This window comes from Epinephelus lanceolatus, chromosome 14, assembly GCF_041903045.1.
Source record: "Epinephelus lanceolatus isolate andai-2023 chromosome 14, ASM4190304v1, whole genome shotgun sequence".
Lineage (NCBI taxonomy): Eukaryota > Metazoa > Chordata > Actinopteri > Perciformes > Serranidae > Epinephelus > Epinephelus lanceolatus.
The window spans coordinates 29,270,474-29,293,636 of NC_135747.1; the positions used below are offsets into that span (position 1 = coordinate 29,270,474).

General features: G+C 41.6%; 1 protein-coding gene across 2 annotated transcripts; it reads left to right on the forward strand.

Moving 5' to 3' along the window:
• Positions 1-303: 303 nt before the first annotated feature.
• On the forward strand, positions 304-22,063 carry sox1a (SRY-box transcription factor 1a). Of its 2 annotated transcripts, none has more exons than XR_013493283.1 (3): positions 304-475; positions 8,309-8,357; positions 21,120-22,063. XR_013493283.1 is itself a non-coding variant. In XM_033618236.2 (3 exons), exons 1-2 carry the CDS (start codon positions 3,643-3,645, stop codon positions 8,327-8,329), a joined length of 864 nt encoding a protein of 287 aa, XP_033474127.1. In that variant the 5' UTR covers positions 3,068-3,642; the 3' UTR covers positions 8,330-8,357; positions 21,120-22,063. The 2 variants fall into 2 exon arrangements, 1 of the variants encoding a protein (XP_033474127.1); XM_033618236.2 differs by lacking the exon at positions 304-475 and adding an exon at positions 3,068-4,485.
• The last annotated feature ends 1,100 nt before the right edge of the window (positions 22,064-23,163 follow it).

Consider the following 23,163-nt stretch of genomic DNA (forward strand, 5'->3'; position numbering starts at 1 on the left):
TATCCAGGAGGAGGCAAAGGGGGTGCGGGGCTCCTCCCCAACTCCTCGCCCCTCCTCCCCGAATGCGGCACAGCTGCCTTTCAGAACCCCGCCGCTACAGCCCATTCATCCTGGAGAGCCAAAAAAAAAAAAAAAGTGGCTATTTATTAGAATACTTGTTTTGTATTGTTCTGTGCCACACAAAAGACGCTTCATTATGTTAGAAGCAAGCCCCTTTCGCAGAGAGAAACAATAACTTGGAATTGTCTTTTTTAGAGTGTATAATAAATGTCATTTCTTCTTGTCTCTGCCCCTCAGTGTGTGTTGAGTGGTGGGTTTGGGCACCGGGCATGGATGGCCTTGGCACTCGAGCGGCCAGATTGTAGTGGGAGTAGCGGTCTTACATGAGGCTTTGGAGGGTTTAGGACGGCTTTAGGAGTATGGAGGGAGAAATCTGCCCACTTGGTCTGGAGCAGAGGGAACGAGGGAAACATGCGTAAGTTTGCATATGACAATTCCGTACGCGGGAAAAGACATTTCATATGAGTATTTAACCTGTAGATGCTGTGAGTTAACCTTAAATGCTGTGCGTAAAATCTTTTTTTGTGTAGTGGAATTAATGCAGAAAAAGCAGAGAGGTAAAGCGAACTTGAAATCAGTGATTCTGAGTCTTTATTGGCAACCTTTATTTCGGAACGTCTGCGCTCTGCTGTGCTCAATTCAACGCAGATAATGCGTGTATCTCGCTGCAGGCTGTTGTTTTATTTTGGGACAAGTGAGACGCACCAGGGCTTGGTTGCACAGAGCGCACTGTTGTGCAGCTCATAGTGCTACCAGTTGCTCTCTAACCGATTCAGTTTGATTTTCAGAGGTGGCATTATCGGCTCCGGAGTGAGTGGTGATCATGTGTCTGGCTGGATTAGCGACAAAGATCTGTTGCATGCTGTAAAATATGGAATTGTGTTTTGTTTTACGCGACTCGGTGACTGTCAGTATTAAGGTTACATGAGTCTGTCGGTGTTCACTTTTCAGGAAGCGGGGGGGGTGAAAATGGTGGGGGGCTGATCGTCACATCTTTTGGATTTTAGGGTGTGTAAGATTGAGGCTCCAAAACAGTTGCTTTACCCACGCGTATCCCCGGTTTGGGTCCAGGTCACCAGCAGGTGATCACAACTCTTTTCCCCTATTCCACGCGCGCTGGCTTGTGCACACACTCACATACACGTGGGCATTGTTGTGGTTTAGGTGAAAAGATCACAGATTACAGGGGATAACCCAGATACAATCCGTCTCGGGTTTTGGGGCTGTTTTTGCGCGGAAAGGTGACTTTGCGAATTAAGAGTTTGCTGAGATTAAAACGGCACAAGTGCGTAATTTGTGACTTGTATTTATTCGCAATCCTTCCCCCTTTTTATTTATCCATTTATGTAGTTGTGGGGGTGCGCGCTGGATAACTGCTTTGACCCTTGCCCCCCCAGTCGTGCACTATCAGTCGCAGTGCGCGCATCCTGTTGCAGAGGCCGCGCACAAAGGAGCGAGGAGGTTTGTTAAAAGAGGAGTGACTGATGGGGGATGACAGAGAGAGTAAATAGGGGCCACCGGGGTCCCTGTGTCACTGTAGAGGCTAATCCTCTACAATCCTAAATCCACTCCACAGTGACGAGAACAAATATTAACAATAATTTAATAAATATCCTGCATCGATCTTTAAATCTACACCGTGACAACAGGTCTTTTAAAATCATCTGATGGCTGGATTGGAACAATTATGGATGCATATTTTTTTTTGTATTAATTTAGACCTTTAATAAGATTTTTTTAGACGAAGTGTCTGACAATGTATTTTGTTAAATTCTGAAGTAACATGCAAAAAATCCAATTTATATTGGTCAATAAAATATTAAATACATACATATTTTTGTGAATTTCATCTAACACGTAGGCTTTTATTGTTAATAATGGGGCTGTTATTTTGCATTTCTTTAATATAAGAACTCAGGCTGTGTGGTTTGTCTTTATTTTTTGTTAATTTTATCCGGGTGCATCCCTGGCACCCACCGCCCTGCATCTCTCCGGGTGTCATCATTATATTGTCATCTTCCTCGGGCCTTAAGCCACATGGCCCGGACCACTGCAACCGTTTATTGACCATTGTGATACCCCGTTAACCCTATTACCAGAGACGCATGGATCTGTCCGAGTGATCCCGCTCTCTCAGGCCCCTAAACAGAGAGCCACGTCAAGCTAAGCTCCAATTAAAATAAAAACAGCAAAGAAACGATAGAATGATTAAATCGTTAGTCTCGCCGCGGGAAGTGGTATTTCGTTTTCCCTTTCAATTAGGGGTTGATTGGGCTTTTCATGGGAGGTCAGCTGTGAAATCTGGATTATATATGCGCGGACTCGAAGACACATAGACGGGTTCCCTCTCACGGGTTGCAACGGGATGTTAAATAACTTCAAAATGTATCCAAAGTCCGCTGAATATATGACAGCAGCGGAACATTACGTGTGGCCTTTCTTTTCATCTCACACAGGCGCAGGCAGGACTCATTCACCATCGCCAGCAGACGGCGATAACGACGCTTTGCCCCGGCAATTTCACGTCATTATATGGCTATCCATCCTCAGGGGCTTCTCCTCTTAGACCAACAGTTTTTTACCAAATCTCTTTCACATCATCCTCTGCATTGAGTGCGCGTAATTTCTCCCTCTGACACCTACTATTACTACATACCTTAATTACATACCTGGAGGAAGAGAAAGAGAGGTGGTCTGAAAAATGGATTTTGAGGCGCTGGTTGAGCATCAAGTCGCCTGATATTGAATTGCAGACTGTAATTCCAGTCCATAAAAATACAGTTGGGCCCAGGCTTGTGGGGCGCGCGGTGAATTTGAGAATAACATGTTGAAGATGAGAGAAAATGTTCTGATTTTAGGCACAAATATAGCGAGAAAGTGTAGGGTAAAACATATTTTTACGCACACCTTTATTGAAAGCTGTGAGTTTAAAAGCTGCTTGATATTGAAGTTGTATTGTAATAAAGTGATTTCAAAAAATCTGCAACCATACCCATTCTTTAAAAAAATATGTTTGACTCATGGTAATCTCAGACTACACCCCTCCACATCACTGCTAACAAATCTTAGTTATTTTTGTTTAGCTGAAGTCTCTGAGAGCGTGTTTGGAAATTTCAAATGCCTTGTGCTATTTGTGGGATTGACCCTCCTTTCTGCCTCCTCCTACTCCTCCTCCTCCTCCGGTGTGTTCTTCCTCTATGGTCCTCTAGTCACCTGACCAAACGCCATGCAAATCATTCCGCTGCTAGAGCCTCATTGGCCGCTTGTGGCTCATTTAACCGCTGTCAGTGCGCATCATATGGCCGCCGCTTTAACCAACTTCTCAACTCCGACAGGGAAAGTGGCTCAAATGCGCATTCTATCACAGTGGATGTGAACCAACCCAGGCGAAGACAGTGTGAAATACTGGTTGGAGAACATTTTATATCCCTTTTCGGATTAATTTTCATCTCACATTTGAATCATTTGGGGGTTTAGCATATTAATTTTGTAACCCAGTCATCCTTTGCGCACCCGATCTTGTGCGCGCCTCTCTTGAAGTAGACTTTTTCTCTGTTGGTGGCGAAGTTTAAAACCAGGTGAATGTATAGCATGATGATGGAAACTGACCTCCATTCCCCGGGTCCCCAAACGAACACGACCACGGGGCAAACGGGGCCGAACAGCGCGTCCAAAGCGAATCAGGAGCGCGTGAAGAGACCGATGAACGCTTTCATGGTGTGGTCTCGTGGGCAGCGGAGAAAGATGGCACAGGAGAACCCCAAAATGCACAACTCTGAGATCAGCAAACGGCTGGGCGCCGAGTGGAAGGTGATGTCCGAGGCTGAGAAGCGCCCTTTCATCGATGAGGCGAAACGGTTGCGAGCCATGCACATGAAGGAGCATCCGGATTACAAGTACCGGCCAAGACGGAAGACCAAGACGCTGCTGAAAAAGGACAAATATTCCCTTGCCGGTGGACTGCTTTCTGGGCCCAGTGGGGGCGGTGGAGTTGGTTTAGGGGTCGGAATGAGTTCATCCGGGGTCGGACAGAGGTTAGAGAGCCCCGGGGGTCACGGAGGCTCCGCCAGCTCCGGCTACGCGCACATGAACGGCTGGGCGAACGGTGCGTACTCTGGGCAGGTGGCTGCAGCCGCGGCGGCCGCGGCGATGATGCAGGAGGCTCAGCTAGCCTACAGCCAGCACCCGGGGAGCGGAGCGCACCACCACCACCACTCACACCACCATCACTCACACAACCCGCAGCCCATGCACCGCTACGACATGACAGCCCTGCAGTACAGCCCCATCTCGAACTCTCAGAGCTACATGAACGCTTCTCCATCCGGCTACGGCGGGATCACCTACACACAGCACCAGGGCTCCGGCGTCTCCTCCTCAGCTGCCATGGGGACATTAGGGTCGCTGGTGAAGTCGGAGCCGAGTGTAAGCCCTCCCGTCAGCAGCACACACTCACGGGGTCCTTGCCCCGGAGACTTGAGAGAGATGATAAGCATGTATTTACCGACCGGAGAGCCGGGGGACCCGTCAATGCAAAGTAGACTCCATGCCTTGCCGCAGCATTACCAGAGCGCCACGGCTGGAGTGAACGGGACGGTCCCTCTAACACACATTTAGAACTCACAGAATAATTGAAAACTGCAAACGAACACATAACCAAATATTTACCTCTTTTCTAAATAACCCCGGTCCCGAGAACTACCTGCATTTTGTACAGAATGTTTATGATATTGTAAATGAAGGGTAAATAGCAAATTCATCACGGCTTTTTTTGAATAGCCACCAGTGGAATTATATAACGAATATGATGCTGAAATATTGGTTATTGTGCTATCATCTTTTTGTCCATTACTTCACAGTCTTAGTTGAGGGTTACGCCAGGTTCACATTTGGGGGTATTTGGTTCAATTGTCTCATAATTTGGGGGGTTCTTGTAAGTTATTGAAAATGAGATAACGTGTCATAATCTTAAGAAAGTGCTTTAAAAGATATGGGAAAATCACATTCTTATACATTTGTGTTCATTTGCAGAAGCCTGTGTCTTAATTCTTGGAGATCATCTCTTTTTATTGTAACACTCTAATTATTGTAAATTGTGAATAATTTTAATATTTCAAAGGATGACGGGCAACTGCTGTTGTAATTTAAGTGCTTTTCTGCCAGTGAAAAGCCCTGACATTGCAATGACGAAGAATTGAATAAATTTCACCAGATGTTGCTTTGATTCTTAAGACAACGGGTCTTAGATTGATTATTTTCCACAGTGTTCTCACAGTGTTTCCACGTTTTAGAATATCATCAAGTCTCCTCTCGAGGAAAAATAGCCACCTGTTTAAATTTAGACACCACGGATCCCACGAGCTTTCAAATAGCCCTAATTGTTTGTGCGTAATTGTGCGTAAAAGCTACAGTCTGCAGGCCTCCGAGGAAACCATTTTGGTGGGATGATGATGTTTCATGGGCTAAACTTTAATGAGGGTGATGAGAAATTTATTTAGAAATTATAAAAATGCTTCTTTTTTTAATTTCAGTGGTGTGCTCAATCTATGAATATTTAAGGAAGGCCAACTTGATGGTTCTCATTTCATATCAAAATAATTTACACATTAAATTACATTTTCCAAAGAAATCAGAATATGTAAAGCATGTGAAGGCCTCGTATGACAAACCACCTGTTAGTGATATTAACGGAAATAAGAGGTTTTAGTTAAATTATGCTTTGAACAACATTCATAATTGCTTTATGTGCTGTGACTTCATTTGTTACAATTTTCAGCAGCATTTTTTCAAATCAGGTTTTCATCTTATAGATTTTATTAATCAGTAATAGATTTATTTTTTTATAACGTATTGCAAAGGTGTATCAGCCTTTTATTTATTGATGGTATCACATCATATTTTAAATAATAAAATGCTCTGCAACAAAAATGTATCAGTCTCTGAGGAGGCCATAAAACTAATTTATTATGATATTGAATTTTCTAAAAATTAGTCTTTATCAGGCCTTTGTAAAAGCGTATCTGAATATAATTGTGTGCAGTAAATAATTAAAATAAAGTAAATTATTATTCAATAATTAATATTAATCTTAATAATCAGGTGGAAAAGGTAAATACATACAGTAATATATAATAAAATGAATACTGCAGTGATGAAAAGATTTTATTAGAAACATTAAAGACTCGATTTTCAGTGATCTTCCATCTGAAGTGGTTTATATTGTCATATTTTTTAATAATCCCCTTAATCCGAATTTTGCCATTTAATTGTTTATACATTAAAGAAAAATACATTAACCAAAATATGATAATTAAATCATTAATAGCGTGGTGATCAACAATATAGGAGACCTCAGAGAAAAATACGTAGTCCTCAAAATCACAAAATCTAAATCTCTTTAGTTGTAGTTTGGTTATCTTGCAAATCAAATGAAAAGTGTTTAAAGATGATATTTTATTATTTTACGAAATATCTTTAATAACTGTTATTTTATTCGAGGTTTATTATTATTGCATCATCTTTTAGTTTAGCTGTGAGGCGGTGAGAGTGACACAGGAAAGTTAAGAGGAGGCACAAACGAGGATTGGAGCAATATATCCATGTTTGATTTCACCACTACAAGAAACTTTGATAATTAAGAAACACATTTTAATGCCACAACGTCCAGATATAAAACTCAAATCAGAGCATGAAATAATTCAAGATTTCTCTTCCACATGCGCACACTCATCACCGTGCACCACCCAAACCCTCAAACCATGCAGCCTAACTGTTGCACAGACTGGACTTGAACTTCCCACTGACCCACCACACTGGTGACAGAGGTGACTGATGACTCATCAGAATTTCACAGCTGCAGATGTTTGATTTCAGTTTTGGTACCTTTGTACACACACACAAAAAAAACCTTAAGTGCGCACCAGACAGAACAAGATAACCATGTCATTCAGAATATTAATCCTCTTAAAATAATTTAAAATTAGTCTGAACATGACGTCATTTTTTGACAGGCCGCAGCTGCTTTTGACATTTTTTTATCGCCTGTAGGCCTCATATGGAGATACGGGCTAATAGCCATACACATGCAAATGAGGGAAATTTATGCCTACTTAGGCATTTTAAAAAATCAATTAATCTCAAATACATAGTTAAAGGGCCTATTTCACACTGATGAAGACTTGCATGGTATGTCAATTAAACCTGTTAGGCCTCATAGTGGAGCGTGTAACGTCTGGCTGCGCATTAATCTACTGAAAAGAAACCACAGAAACAATGTCTGGAAATTAGTTTAAAAAAAAATTCCAAAACCCCCCAAAAGAAACATCTATGGAGACATCTCTCCGCGTCACAGCGCGCACGCAGCGTATGGCATGGGGATGGCCTCCTCCTCGTGTGTTTTGCATCTGTTTCTATCTTATCTGTTGATGTGAAGAGATGCGGATTAACAGTGAAAGCCCGGAGAGGCGGAGCACGTCACGGCGCATCGCCAGGCTAAAAGAGGAGCGTTCTGGCAAATTTAACCCGAATAAATTACACCTTGAGGTGGAAGAGGGGTAAGTGTAGGGTGCAATGTATAAAGGCTGTGGCAGCAGTGTGTGTGTGTGTGTGTGTGTGTGTGTGTGTGTGTGTGTGTGTGTGTGTGGGCGCGCGCGCGTGTGCGCGCGTGTGTTTAGCTGACCGGCCAATAAATCTCTCCACCGTGCGATACTCTTATCTTGTAGCCACCGATATATTCCGTGCTAGGAGGCCATCAGCTCCAGCGCACACTCGGTTGCTCGTAAAGCCCCGATCCCTTGCACTCCCTGTCCTAAATGGGGATAATTAGCGTCACTTTATCACGCCTCTGCATATTTTCTCCACGTCTCCCCCCCTTTCCTAAAAAAATTACCAAGCAGGCTGCTCTCGTCGCCCGCTCTGTCACAGAAGATTATGGAGACAGATTGCACAGAGCGAATGTGCCGGGCGAGATTAGCGCGGAATAGAGAAAGCAACTGGGCCAATGAATTCCTCGGAAGGGCCTTATCGTGCAATTACACGTTGACATGTTTAACAATCTTGCTGCCTCTTAATCCTGCAGTGCTGCTCTATCTACCCACAGCTACCACGCTATATGCCGGCACACAGACCTAATGCACCGAAACAGCAGCAGCACAAATGTCCTGAAAGTTATGAGAAATTGCTTTATTTTCAAAACTTTTGTGCAGCATTCAAACGCCCTTTTTTATTTTTGTATTTTTTTATTTTTCAGATTTCTCCGTTGTTGGAATAACATCTGCACTGGAACTTTTTGACAAGAGGTGAGATATTGAAATGAAAAAATAAAAATAAGGTTTATTGTTGCCCTGAATTTCACTTTAACAACTATAATCGAAATAAAACCCCAAGAAATGTTGGTACCATGTTTATCCAGAGATATAAGGCAGAAAAAGTGGCCGTTTTGTTTGGAGTTAAATGTAGACTTTTCCATCTCTCTGCCCAACACACACCCTCCCCCCTCCTCGTCCTCGTCCCCGTCCCTCCTGCCTGGCGGTATATCGGGGCCTGTGTGGGAGTGATTGTGGAGCGCCACTGTAGGAATTTGGCAGCGGCCGCGGTTTGGAGAGCCGCCCCACGCTGAGCCCCATTCAGCGGCCAGCGCGCTGTGAGGTTGGGAAGTTTCAGTCAGCCGTACAACTCAATGGCCCCCACAAAGGCGATTACAAGCCCCAGCGCATTCCTGTAGGGACCTGGGAGCGGCGCAGGTGCGAGGGGGACCGGGGTAACCCGTCAGAGAAGTGATAAAAACGGGACAGTGCTGGGGCCACACAAAACCAGCCTCTCCACAGGAAGCGGGCAGTTTTTTTAGAGGAAGGAGGAGAAAAGCAAGAATAAGTTTGAAGAAGATGGAAGTTTGGGGGTGGATGGGGGTGCAGCATACTGAGTGGCCTCACTGTCCATCACTGACTGAAAGGAGGACACTCTCAATCAGGGCTGCAGCCAGGATTTAACTGAGGTCAGGTCCCCCAGAACACCCCCATCCATGAGTAGCTGCTTAATATCTTTTTTTGAAAAACAGAGAATATCATATTTAATTTTAAGTGTTCATTTTTATTTTCTGTAAACTTTATGATGGTCTAAATATTTCATACACTTTTGAGGCATTTAGTTTTGGTGATAAACTGTAAATCTTTTTAAAAATATATTGTCATTTTGGAGATATTTAGTCTGTAAAGTATTAGAATCCCAAAAACCCCAACATGTTCTGTATGCACAGGTGTAGAATTCAGGGGGACACAGGGGACACGTCCCGCTTAGTGGTCTGTGACACCAAGGGGGTCCTCAGAATTTGGTCATTTCATTTAAGTTTTAATTTAATTTATTTTCTTTGTGAAATAAGAATATGTATGAAAATGCACATTAACATAAATCCAACATATTTGCAAAGATAAATTGGCCCAAAAAACCCAAACAGAATCATTTAAGTTAAGTACACAACACTGATAATAGGAAAACTGTTACCCATGAATCATTGTGCAATTAGCTAGCAAGCTAATGCTAAATCACTGTGATAACAGCTAGGCTAACTAATAAGCTAACAGTTACATTCTGTTGAAACATACTGGCCAGTTAGCTGTAGCATTATTTCAGTGTACGGACATGCTTGTGAGCCGCAATGGATTGTTTTGTAACTTTTCTAACGAGAGACTCAAAAAATACCATCCACCATGATGTATGAGTTCATCAATCTGACAATAATTATTATTTTAATAGCTTAGTATTGTATGCACCATAAAAGGGTAAGGTAATACATGGCACTTTGGGATGCCCTATGTTATCATAGACCTAGTTTAATGTGCAATTCAGTGTTATACATTATATGTAGAAGGGAGTCTCTGCTCTGCCTCTCTGTCAGCTAAAGGGGTCTGAAAAACATTGAAGACCCCTGGCTAAGAACAGGTTCATTTGTCCCTCCCCCCAGAAACTACAAAGTTGATGAGGGCTCTTATATTGACAAAATTAAAGACATTTATACCATAAATTGGTGCCTTAAAATTCACCAGAATGCAGGAAACTAAAAATGTTCTGGCAGAGGACACCCAATCCCCCGTTTAATACACCGCCCCTCCAATGTTGAAACAAAACCTACGGCCTTGACAGTATGTGTCTAATTACAGAGTGTAAACTCCTTTTGTCATTACAGCCTCTAAATTCCCCCAAATATTAGGGGAATTAGGGGGGTGACCTCAATGTCCTCGGTACAGCTCAACCACCAATATGGCTGAAATTCCTGCTTTGAAATAACTCAACAGGGTCAAACAATTTGCTTAAATAAAGCACGTGGATTTTGCAGGAAAAGTATTGCTGCCTAAATTAACACTTTTATCAATATTTAATAAGGACACTTTTATATTCAACCTATATCTGAGAACCGAATGTATCTATAACTTTCACCTCATTTAATTGGCCTTCTCTTTAATGTTTGCGCCTGGCAACTAAAGAAGGTCAACATTTTTATTCATTTAGTCGAGCTTCAGATCCAAATCACTTTCTAATACAGCCCCTTGAGTTATAAAAGTTGCTTTTGATCCGCCACCTCTGTGCTTACGAATGATTAAAGCTGCACTAATCAACAAATTTATAGTATTAAATAACTTAAGTGTAATGTGAATTGAGGTCACTCATGGTGACAAACCCACCGAATATTATCACTGAACTCTGCAGCTTCCCTTGGCTCTGTTGAGCCTATTTACTTGTTTAACCTCATTATTTTGGCTTTTGTTCCCACAATATCTCATCCACGAGATTTCTAGCCACAGAAGGAAATTGTTTTCAGCACATAAGTTCTGATAAACCTTTTACTTGTGCACTAACTGTCCAGCGCCTGACAGCAGACAGACCAAAGCTACATCCACACTTTTATGAAATAAATTTATCAAAATAAGTGTTAATTTGGATTAATTAATCACAGAAATAATAATGAATTCCAAAAATTAATGCTGATTAATTGCAACCTGTGATGACCTTTGGCCACATGAATGGATCATTTACATTTAAAAAACCAGATGGAACTTTTGATAGGAGCAGTAATGAATTTTCATACCATCGGAGTACCTCAAGCCCGAAACGTCACCTCAACACAAAGCATTTAGCAGCGAACCTGGAGGTCCGAGCTAGCACAGCCTCTGATGCTAGCGCTATCAGCCAGCCTTGACGAGCCACACTCGACCAGGTGTTCAGACGCAAACTGAGTAAGTCTACCTGTGACCGACTAACTAACTCCCTCACAAAATGGATTGCAATGGATTGCAGACCATTTTCGGTGGTAGAGGACAGGGGGACACTTGGGTCCAAAACCCAGCAGCTTTACTACGACACATCTGCCAAAATTCATTTGAAACAAATTTTTTTAATACTTTCACAGCAAATGTTGATGCATGCAATTAATTTAGATTAAATAGCACAGAAATGGAGACGTTCAAAAACAATGACTTAGACACCAATGTTAGCCCCTGATTGGGTCTTATCAGTCAAGACATGTCAAGTTAAAACATTATAGCCTTCTTATACTAGTATAACATATAAGTGTAGTCCTTTCCCATTAACTGGTAAGACCCTGATGAAGGCCACAAGCCAAAATGGCTGGTCTTGCAGTAAAGTTGTTCTATATACTACAAGTGTTGCTGGAATTTCAGTCTCTATATACTCCTCTCTCGCTGCCATGGATAATGCCAAAGTGCCATACCACTTTGATATGTCACCGTATTTTCTTTTCCACCACCCTGACCACTCTCAGTAACCAGTTCCTCTTTTTCATTGGTCCAAGCAAAGAAATCTCTGGTCTTACTTTTCCTCCAAAGTATTTCCAGTAACTTATTAGTCCCTCCAGGATGTTGCAATCACAACAAGACCTTCTTGGGCTGATATGTCAGTGTTGTGTTTTCAGCTTGTCCCACTGCCCCCGAGTAGCCATAAATCTATTTATGCAGCTTTAATTTTAGTCGACTAAAACTTCTTGGCTAAGATAAGGTTAAGACCATGTAAAAGAAACAAATGTTGGCAGTGTGTCAGAGGAGGTCGTGAACAGCAGTATCCCATGTCAGAGTGAGACGCTTTGTACGGGTTTCAGTGTCAAAGTTGTTTGTTTCATATGCCGAACAATCCACCCCTACTCCTGAGACTTCATGGCAGCAGAGGAAGGTTTCACTTTCTGGATATTGCAAGACAGTGATATTAAGCAACATATTAAGCAATCAGTAGAATACAAACATATAGACAGGTTTATAACCAAGGAGACAGGTGGTTGCTATGTTATATTGAGCAGAATTATCAGTTACAGGTAAGAGTGGGATTACTTTTAATGGCAGCGGTATGACAAGGTGATTTTATTTCTGCCCATAAAGTGGAGTTTGGTAAAGTTGCCGGCGTTTTCGGTGGAAATTACGTCTTAAACTGAGACGCATGGACAACCGAAATGAGTTGAATTTGCCAACAAGGGCGGACTAAATACTGAGAGGAAATGTGCCACAAGTACAGAAAAATTCTAAAAAACATCAAGAATATAGAATAAACACTCCAGCAGAGGCGTTTAAGGTAGCATCACTTTTCAAATTTAAATGTGGTTATAGCAGGAATGTCAATAAAGCAGTCTGTATTGAGCTATGAAAATCTCCCTTCAGTTGCCATCTTTGGGCAGCACAGATATACAGTGTATGATAAACTTGCAGCCTCCAGTCTGAGGGGTGCTATCATGCACAATAATCCCACTCACCTCCACACACAAAATGGCATTTTGTTTAATTCTTTATTTCATTTAAATTATGATATGATGGGATACAGAATTATGACTGAATTGAGTGATGTCATACTGTATAAACAGCTTAAAAGGGACCTATTATGCTTTTCCTTAATTTCTTTCATATATTTAATGCTACATTGTCAGATGGTTATATTAAGCATGGCCAAAATTTCAAATACAGAGGTAAACATTTATAAAAGTAATCCCTCCGGTTTCACACCATTCTGAATACTCTGTTCCCAATATTTTTCTATTTTAGTGACAAGCAGACGTCAGCTTGTGATGGTTTCTTTATATGGTCATCTGCTCCAGGCATGCTACTGTAGGTGCTTACATTATGTAGCCTACACTGCTACATGAACCCACATGCTAACATCTGGAAAACATGTAATCTTGGTTGTTGATGTTGTCAATTTCTCCCCAATTTCAGATCATAGTCCTGCTGCAACATGTCCGGCTGGGAAGATTTTGTTTCTTTATTGGTGATTCTTCAAAGTAGAAAATGCTGCTATTCTTAGTGTCCCAAGCTGCTGTGGTGGTGCAGAGATACTGAGATATGGAAGACCTGGAAATGCTGACCAATCAGGGCAGACTGGGCTTTGATTTTTTTGGGATGGGGGCTTAAAATGACAGGTGCTAAAACGGAGCATCTCAAAACCCAGATACATCAAACAAACTTCAAAGAACTAGTGGCAACAAAAGCCGCTTGTGTCGCCTGTGTCTTGGCCAAAAAGTTGCACGTGAACACACCGCAAAGACTAATGCTGACGGCCAACATTCTGTGCTTGCGTGGGTGGAAATAACTCTCCACATCAGCAGACAGCGGTAGTCTGTATTCATCATTCAAAAAGGGAAACTGGAAGACCCGTCTTGATGCTAGTTAGCCAGTTAGCACATTAACCAGTGCCAGTGAACAAAAACACAAACCATCAGGAAACGTTTCTGCTAAAGAGCACATTGGCTAAGGAAAAATAATCTTGACCTATGTAACGAGTTTACCGCGACCTCACTCCTTCTTGACTTTAGCTGTTTGTTTACTTTCCTCACTTCTGTTTCTCTTCTCTTGTGCTGAGCTGAACTGCCAATCAGACTAATTCCATTTAACTACTAACAACATTTAACAACTAGGGCGACAGATGCTCACTGACAGCCGACTGTTGGCTTGGTGTGTCAGGGCCTTCAGACAGAGGGGGTATACAAATGTTCCAGCACGGACAGTATGAGGAAAATAAAGTGATTTTTGATTAGGCCTGTAAACATGTTCCAGAAGAAACCCAAAATACAAATATGAACCTGAAAATGAGATGAGTTCCCCTTTAAACATATTGTTGCTATTATTTGTCTCTATTATTACTGATTGTTTTGAAGCCTACAACACAGTCAACAACTGCATCCAACCATGATTCAGTAGACAAATTTTAAGATCACTGTGTTGCAAATTAAAACTGGCAACAAAAGCAGAATAATCTCCACAAACACAAACTCAGTTGCAGAAGCCACCATCTGCCTCTGGCTGCAGATTTGTTGTGCCACGCTCCCATATCTTGCCTCTCTGCACCGTCCACACAACAATAGTTCTCTCTCGAGCAGAAGTCTCTCCGTGCGGTGTGCCTCTCTTTTTGCCATGCCCCCTGTGACTAGCACAACTGTATTAGTGGTAGGAGACCAGTAATGTGACTGGATAAGAGAATAATGATTATTCACAGTATCCTTCAATTTAGACTCCACTACACCCAACCCTACAGCTCCTAGCAGGTGTGCTTGGAAAACTGGAGCTTATTACAACTTTGATTTTTACTTTTGTAGCTCTGGCCATCAGTTCTGTTAACATTGTACAGGAGAAATCAGCTATAAATAGGTTCAACAGGGCAACTAACACTAGCAGCCACGCAATCAGACTAGACTCCAAGGACAAGTAATCAGTATATCTGCAGTAAGCCTACCTCTCATTCCCCACCAGAGTATGAAGATGCAATGGATCGCATAAGAGTGAGTCGCACCAGTCATATGCAGAGATATTTTAGAAGGGAGCCTTTAACACCCACATGTAGACCAATTTGTTTGGTTCAAACACTTAAAATCATGAATCCTGAATAAAATCAGTCTTTATTAAAAATCAAAGCAAGAATTATAGGAGCATGGTATTTTTCAGTGTTTTCCAACCTGGACCCTATTTTCCCATGTTTTAGTGTCACAGTGACTAATGGGAACAACAGTTTTGAAATTGGCCCAGAATTGAGCAAGTTGACAGCAATGAAACAAGCTGCAATGTTACCACTTGTGGCTGTAATGCACCGCCAACGTACACCCACTAACATTGCTTGTTTTTGCCACTGACAGGCTCAGATTATTATTTAAAGTGTCTGACAAGATTATAGAACGGATCCCTAGACTGTTCCTGAATGACTCTGAATGAAGTGTTTTCAACGATGACAAAATTACTATTTATTTAAAAGAAGTCTGATGGATCTGCCGATAGCGATTTCAGGGCTATTTCTGGTTAAACAAAAAGAATACTACTTTTTGTTTTTTTAAAGATTATTTTTGTGGGCTTTTGCCTTTAATGGATAGGACAGTGTGTGAAATGGGGTGACAGAAAGAGAGAGAGTGGGGACTGACACGCATCAAAGGGTCGCAGGCCGGACTCGATCTGTACATGGAGCGCCAGCACTATCCACTACGCTACCAACGCCCCAAGATTATTACTCTTTAACAAAAAGGTCTCTCTCTCGAGGGATCCTTTCCAGAAGTTCACAGACACTTAGGCCCCGTTTCCACTGAGCAGTACAGTACAGTTCACTTCGGTACGCTTTTTCTTCGTTTCCACTGTGAAAAGTTGTGGATGGTACCAATGGATCTGTTCTGTACCGTCCCCATTTTTGGTCCCCCCTCTGTTGGGGTACCTAGCACACAGATCTGGTACTAAAAGGTGGAGCTGTCAACACTGCAGTCTGTTGATCGGTCAGTAGAGGACGGTCACTCTGCTCAGGGCTGAGCTGTGGTTGGTTTTGAGGCTCATGTAACCACTGTTTTGCTGCCTCTTGCAGCAGCTGCAGTTGGAGAAAGAAAAATCTTAATTCACTGGGCCGACTGCCGGCGACTTTTAAGGTGGAACGTTAACTTGTAATGTTACTCAATGCATGAGTTGACGACGTGAATCCATCAACACACCTTAAATATTCCATATTACAACTTTGACCATTATTGTTGTTTTTATCTGACACTTTTAGTAATGAGTGAATCTTCAAGCGTTTATATATAAATTTCAGCCGGGTTATGTGAGCTGCATATATTCTAATCCTCACTCTGAGCAAAAAAAAAAAAAAAAAAACGTTGCAGAGCATCGTTCCTGTGGCTATGGCAACACTGATCCCGTGAGCTTGCCGTAGAAGGACTAAATGCACAAACCTGCTATTTTTAAATATCTCATGGAGAGAGACTCTCACTGCAGCCTGTTTTATTTTGTTCAGAAAATGTTAGTGTGCAGCCTCGTTCTGTGGACGATAAACAAGGTGCAAACTGATAAAGGAGAAAATACAGTGAGCGCTGGACGGAGCAGTGAGTGACAACAACCCCGCCCACATTTAAGAGCACTGTTTGCAGTGGAAACACTAGGGTCTAGGTACCATGTCTGAAGGGTTACTTTTGGTTCCAAAGGTACCATACTAGTGTTTGGTGGAAACGGGGCTTCATCATAACAATCTGAGTCCATCAGTGGCAAAGCAAACACTTTAAGTGGATGTTAATTGACGGTGCCAATTGCCCAGAGTGGTTACACTGCACCTTGTTTTGCAGCTAATGGCTGCAGCCCTCTCTTAGTTATGAACCACTTTCAAAGATTGTTGTTTCCATTAGTCACTCATCAACATGAGAAAATTGAGTCCATGTTGAAAAATATCAAAGTTACTCTTTAAACTCCATTTTCTCAGGGTTTTTCAGGTCAAACAAACACTTTGATAACAGCATCCTTATTATTTAAGGCAAAAAGAAGAACAAAGAAGGGGCACACAACAAGTTTTAATCTTGCTGTTTTGTGTACTTGAAGAACGGGTCTTTGGCCCTGTATTCACTGTTAGTTCTTTCTTTCTTTTAACATAAGTGGCTCCACAAAGAGTTTCTTTCATGGAGACAAACAAACTTAGGCTTGTCTAACAGCGCGGGTCGGACTCGTACAGGTGCCCGGGAGCAAATGTGGAAATTTAGAATAAAATGTTAATGAAGTGAAGTGGCTTCCTGTTCCACACTTAATATATGCAATAGACCCTGAGTTAGAACTGAATCACCAGGATTTTATATTGAGAGCATTGATCCTATCAACACTTTTTTTTCTTTAGATGGGACCAAATATAAAACTCGCTTTAAAGCTTGTGGTTCGTAATAACTGAGTCAAGGAAGAAAACTTTTAAAGTAATGGCCTCCTGCAGACTGTTACTACTTTCTTTCTTTCTTTCTTTCTTTCTCACCTCAGTCTTGTTCTTCCATTTCTCCCACTTGAACAGACTCTTGTACAAACATGCATCATTCAGTGTGAAATGCTTTATTTCTGTCTCTTTAGTGTGTTTTTAGCCTTGTGAGTGACATTTATGGATGGCATTGTTAGCTGGTCAGTCCAGACTAAAATATATTTCCCCAGGGGGTAATTCCTAGCAATTTCGCCGACCCCCTGACTTCCTTATTTCTGCAAACCATGACTACATTACATTTGTACGATATTATGTGGCAGATACGTTAAAACTATGCTTCATCAACTCTATGGTTAACGTGTGGTTGTGTTTAGGCATTAAAACCACTTGGTTGCGGTAAGGAAAAGATCGTGTTTGGGCTTAAAATACCTGGTTTTGTGGCACAATCCTGGTTGGAAATGCACATTTTTTAATCCCCTAACTACTCCTCTAACATCACTATTCAAACCTTTATTTAAGACTCGGGAAATCAATCGAGGGAGACCATTATTTTCAGTGATGCCGAGCGTGAACAAAGACATTAAAACAATCAATAAGCAAACAAAGAACCATCATGCATATCAATTAAAACAGAAATGAAATCATTCAAAACAACAATAACAATGAATGAGCTCTAAAAGTGGCAATACACAGTGATAAATATGTTAAGGTTTAGGTGAATAGTTAAAGCATGTACACTCAATTAAAAGAAGATCAGAAATAAGGCATTTTGGGGTGTCGGTGATTTAGTGGGTAGAGCAGGCGCCCCATGTACAAGGCTGTTGCCGCAGCGGCCCGGGTTCGAGTCCAGCCTGTTGCCCTTTGCTGCATGTCACTCCCTCTCCCTCCCCCCTTCACGCTTACCTGTCCTGTCTATTAAAGGCAAAAGAGCCCAAAAAATATCTTTAAAAAAAAGAAAGAAATAAGGCACTTAAACAGCCATAAAGGTGACAGAGTGTCCGAGTTTAAGGTCTTTTGCAGATGTATAAGGTGCACTGTGAGAGAATGACATTCTTCCTAATTCAGTTCTAATTAGGGGGGCGTGAAGCAACAACCTGTTCTGTGAACGAGTACCAAGATTATTTGAGGACAGAGTTTTCATGCACATCCTATTAAGTTGAAATTTGTGTTTATTGGTGAGATGTCTTAATAACTTTTGGATGTATTGTGAGATTTGTTACACACTTAATGTTCACTTCAGAATGAATTATCATAACTTTGATGATTCCCTGACTTTTCTTTTTGCCCTAACATGAGGTCACATTTTGAATTTGTGTTTGTTGTATTTGGTGCTAATTAGCAAATGTAATGAGGTAAATCTGATTAACATTATGCTGCATTCAGGTCATATTATTGTAACTGCGACTTGTAAATTGCATTTCTACAGTAGTTTCACTTCAGCATCCAAGTTGTATTAACACCTGGAAATCCTCTGATATACTCGACTTGCCACTTAAAAATACGGAAGTGCCTGAAAACTAAACAAACATGGATGTCTGAGTTAAAGACTCATTATTCAATGTAATTAAATCCACATTTAATAGATATCGTGTTCTGTTTTCAACACCCAGTATTTTAAGCCAACTCTGTAATCTTACAACCATCAAGATGACGTGAACAGATGCAAAATGTTAAAGGGGAATCAATCCCATGTCTACCATACATCCCATATAACATGAACACAGAATCAACATGTTAGCAGCCAGTACATGCATTTCCTTCCACTTGTTTTCTCCATCTTTTTAATTTGCACATTAAAAAATCTGAGTGGAAACACCAAAAATTTGAAATATAACAATAGTTTTCAAGCTTCTAAAGTTGAACAGTTGGTGTAAAGTTGGATAAAAGGTAAATGCGACCAAGTGCAATAGAAACACATTCAGCAAATGAAAGACGTAACATTACCATCATTGCATGGTCAACTGTAAGCTCTCTACATCGTCTCTTGTAATTTTCTTTTTATTCAAATTAAAAAAATAAAAGTAATCATCAGTTACAAAGCCACTTGCACAGAACACTTTTGTAACTGACAAAACAACACCATGCGGACCAATAAATAGACAAATAGTAATAGAAAAAAACAAATGTGCAGACAAAGAAACATCAGGCACTACCATTTAAACAAACTAATCAACTAACTAACAAAAACAAGACTAAATAAATAAATAAGTAAATAACAGTAATCAAAAGAAAGGTCCAAATGAAGCAGGTCACCAGAGGTATTTTCTGTAGAGCTGGGCGGATCGAACAACTTAACTAACAACTTATTTTAGGATTTTGGTGGATGAAAAGCACGTACATTTGAATTTTAGTTTGCAGATTTCCTGAAATTTTGCGCAAATTTGCGCTTCATTTGTGTGGAAACCTGACTACTGTGAGCATGTAAAGCCCCGTTTCCACTAAACACTTTTAGTATGGTAGCTTTGGAGCCAAGAGTAACCCTTCAGACATGATACCTAGACCCTAGTGTTTCCACCGCAAACAGTTCTCTTAAATGTGGGCGGGGTTGTTGTCACTCACTGCTCCATCCAGCACTCACTGCATTTCCTCATCACCAGTGACACAGATGGAAGTCTGCACCTCATTTATCGTCCCCAAAATAAACATTTTCAGAACAAGATAAAACAGGCTGCAGTGAGAGTCTCTCTCCATGGGATATTTAAAAATAGCAGGTTTATGCATTTAGTCCTTCTCAGGCAAGCTCAGGGGTTTAGTGTTGCCGGAGCCCACAGGAACAACACTCCACACTCAGTTTACTAATAAAACTCTCCACAGTATGAACAGTGGTTACACGAGCCTCAAAACCAGCCACAACTCAGCCCTGAGCAGAGTGACCGTCCTCTACTGACCAATCAACAGACTGCAGTGTTCACAGCTCCACCTTTTAGTACCAGATCTGTGTGCTAGGTACCCCAACAGAGGGGGGGACCGAAAATGGGGACAGTATGGAACAGTTCCATTGGTACCATCCACAACTTTTCACAGTGGAAATGGAAAAGAAGCATACCGAACTAAAACGTACCGTAATGCTCCATAGAAATGGGGCTTTGCCACTGTGCCAGATACCGCTGTACACTGTTGTTCTTATACACATTATAGCTAGCTCACTTTATGACTAACAGCCTCTCACTCCCACTAAGTCTCACCAACTCATCAATTCATTCAACAGAGCACGCCGTACAACACACCTGCAGTGTCTCTCTATCACCGGCCTGCACACGTTGCGTACCCACCAGATGCTGTAAAGGATTTCTGCTCCTCTGTGGCAGGTGATAACTCTCAGTGCCGTAGAGAAGGAGGTTAATGTGGGGTCAAAGAGTTCAAATAAGAAACAGCAGTTTTATGGTGCCTGCTGCGCACTGATAGCCGTTTGAGCCAGCTGACCTTTGAACCCTGCGGGGTCAAGTGATCAACACAGCGGGTCGTTTAGATAGGTCAGATTGGAACAAGTGAACGATGTGTATGTCACAGCAATATGTCCATGAGGTGCAGATAAATTGTTGTTAATGGTTATAACCCTAATCAATTTGTTTGCAGAGCCATTAGATTGTTGTCAGCTATCAGACTGTTTAAGGTGTGGGATACATTTGAGTCATTTGTGTTTGATTTGATAACCTGCTGGCTATTAAGCATCCACCTGCCTGAACCATGTGCTTGTTGGTGCATCTATGAATACATGTCCATATTGTGCACAGTGTGTATTTTATATTATAAAGCTACAGGGTTCTGTTTCTGTCTTTCTGTGTCTTTATTTATTGACTTTTGACATTTGATATCCGCACAAATCAATATCCTCTCTTTGTCCATCTCCCTCTGTCTCCGTCTGTCTCTCTCTCTTCCAGCAAACTGTCCATCATGGCTATCACCAGTGGACATGGATCACTGTGGGGCCTGTGATTAACAGATAGCACCTCGTCTCCTCCGCTGGCAGGCCATCATTACGACGAGCACTAGAAGATAGTAGGTGCTGTGGGCGAAAAGACCTTTAGGAAAATGTCAGCAACAGTCAGAGCCCCCAAATTTCCTCCATTCACTCTTTCCCATGTGATGCTACCTTCTCTAAACCCCTTAATTACGCAAACCCCTTTCTCCTACTGCCCAGTGTTTTGTATCTAAGTACAGTGTCTGATTTCAGAGCATGAGGAGGTTTTATTTTCTTTTTATTTTATGTGCTTACCTAAAGATCGACCTTTAAAACACACACACACACAAAAAAAACCCCAGCTCTGTGTTTCACCCATCTCAGTAGAAACAAAAAAATACCCAGCTCCCCTTTCCCTTTCACTGGAGCCAGCTTCACTGTCTTAATACTCTTAGTCCCTCAGTTGGCATGTTTTCCAAGAACCCGCTGCATTTCCAGATTTGTAAAATCCATCAAAATGCCTGTAATGAATATTTCTACAGCCTTGAGTGTGTTTAATGTGCTGTGTGACCGGTCCCAATAAGAAACATATACTGATCTGGCACCGGGGACACAAGCTGGAAACTGTGTGAAACTGTCATTTTTTCATTTGAGCACAAACCTCCTTTATTAATGGACGCAAACAGGAAATAATAATTTATTATTTCACGTATAATCATAGGTGTCAATTAACGTCTTTCCAGTGCATGAAGCTACATGTCGTGTTTATTTCTGTTTTGAATTTCCAAGAAACTAACAGTGCAGTTTTCTTCATGTGAGACAGGTTCTTTGTTACACACTGTACAGTCTGTTTTACTGTTATCTTAGCTTCTGCTGGGGGGAAAAAAGAGACTATAAATAAAATCTTTGCCTCTTATTGCTGCCGAAAAATGCTTCCCGTCATTTTTTTATCACATTCAATTTGGGAGGTAAATTAATACCTCAGAGTGAGAAGTTACGGAAAAGTTTAAACTGTGTATTAATTTCAAGGCTCAAATGTGCCCTCAATTATTTTACCATTGCCCCTAAGTAATTGATTTTAGGTAGAGAAAGAAGAGAGGTGGGGGGGTGATCTGTGTTGATGTGTGGAAAATGCAAAAGCCAACAAATGAAAAATAACTAACAGCGTAATTGCTGTGAGCGTTGTAACCTTGCTTCATTGATTTTTTTTTTTCATCAAGACGTTTGACTGACATCAAAGTTGGGCCCATAATAACGAGTTGTTTCTCTGCTTTCTGTGATCATTTATATTTTGTTCGCTCGCTCAGCCTCTACCTACCGTCGACTCGTTCAGGTGTGTGCAACCAACCGCACAAAGACAAACACTTGTAAGACCCAAGTCCGGCGGCGTGTTGTGTGCGTGCTGAGGTGCAGACTCAGTGAACAGACGCAGACAGAACAGTGCACAGGGACGAGATAATGAGCATCTCAGGTGACTACATGCAGTGATTACCAGGTTGCTGGTGTTATAGGAACTATATCACAAAAACATACACTCCCACTCTGTGCACACACACACACACATTCAGACGCACACATGCGCACACACACTCTTGAGAGATCCTTGGTTATCACACCCTTCCAGATTGTTCTGAACTACTTATGGAAAACACACACACACACACATCTCAAGATGTGGCCACTCTTGCCAATATGAGCCCAGTGTTAAGAACAGTTGTTGTCGTTGTCGTCGTGTGGTTTTTTTTTAGCATCTCTAAATTCCTAGCGTTGCTAAGGTGCTTTGGGAGGGGATTAACAGAGGCTGGCGCCGATGAGCAAGCCTTGCAGATTTCCAACCAGCAGGAAAAAGACAAAGAAAGAGGGGAAAGAAGGAGGAAAAACAGCAGAGGGTTAGACAACAGGGAAATGGCAGTAACAGCTTGTGTAAACATGATGACTTGAGAGAGGTAAAGAGGTAGAAATGAATGACAGAAAGTGAGACTAAATAATAAGTATCCTAAAGAGGAGGCCTCAACTTTCACACT

What these genes read in the sequence shown, in the direction of transcription:
- sox1a (XM_033618236.2), top strand. Translation starts at nt 3,643, where the DNA reads ATGTATAGCATGATGATGGAAACTGACCTCCATTCCCCGGGTCCCCAA. An exon ending in TGGTGAAGTCGGAGCCGAGT is followed by an intron (nt 4,486 to 8,308) that starts GTAAGCCCTCCC and finishes TTTATTTTTCAG; the next exon opens with ATTTCTCCGTTGTTGGAATA.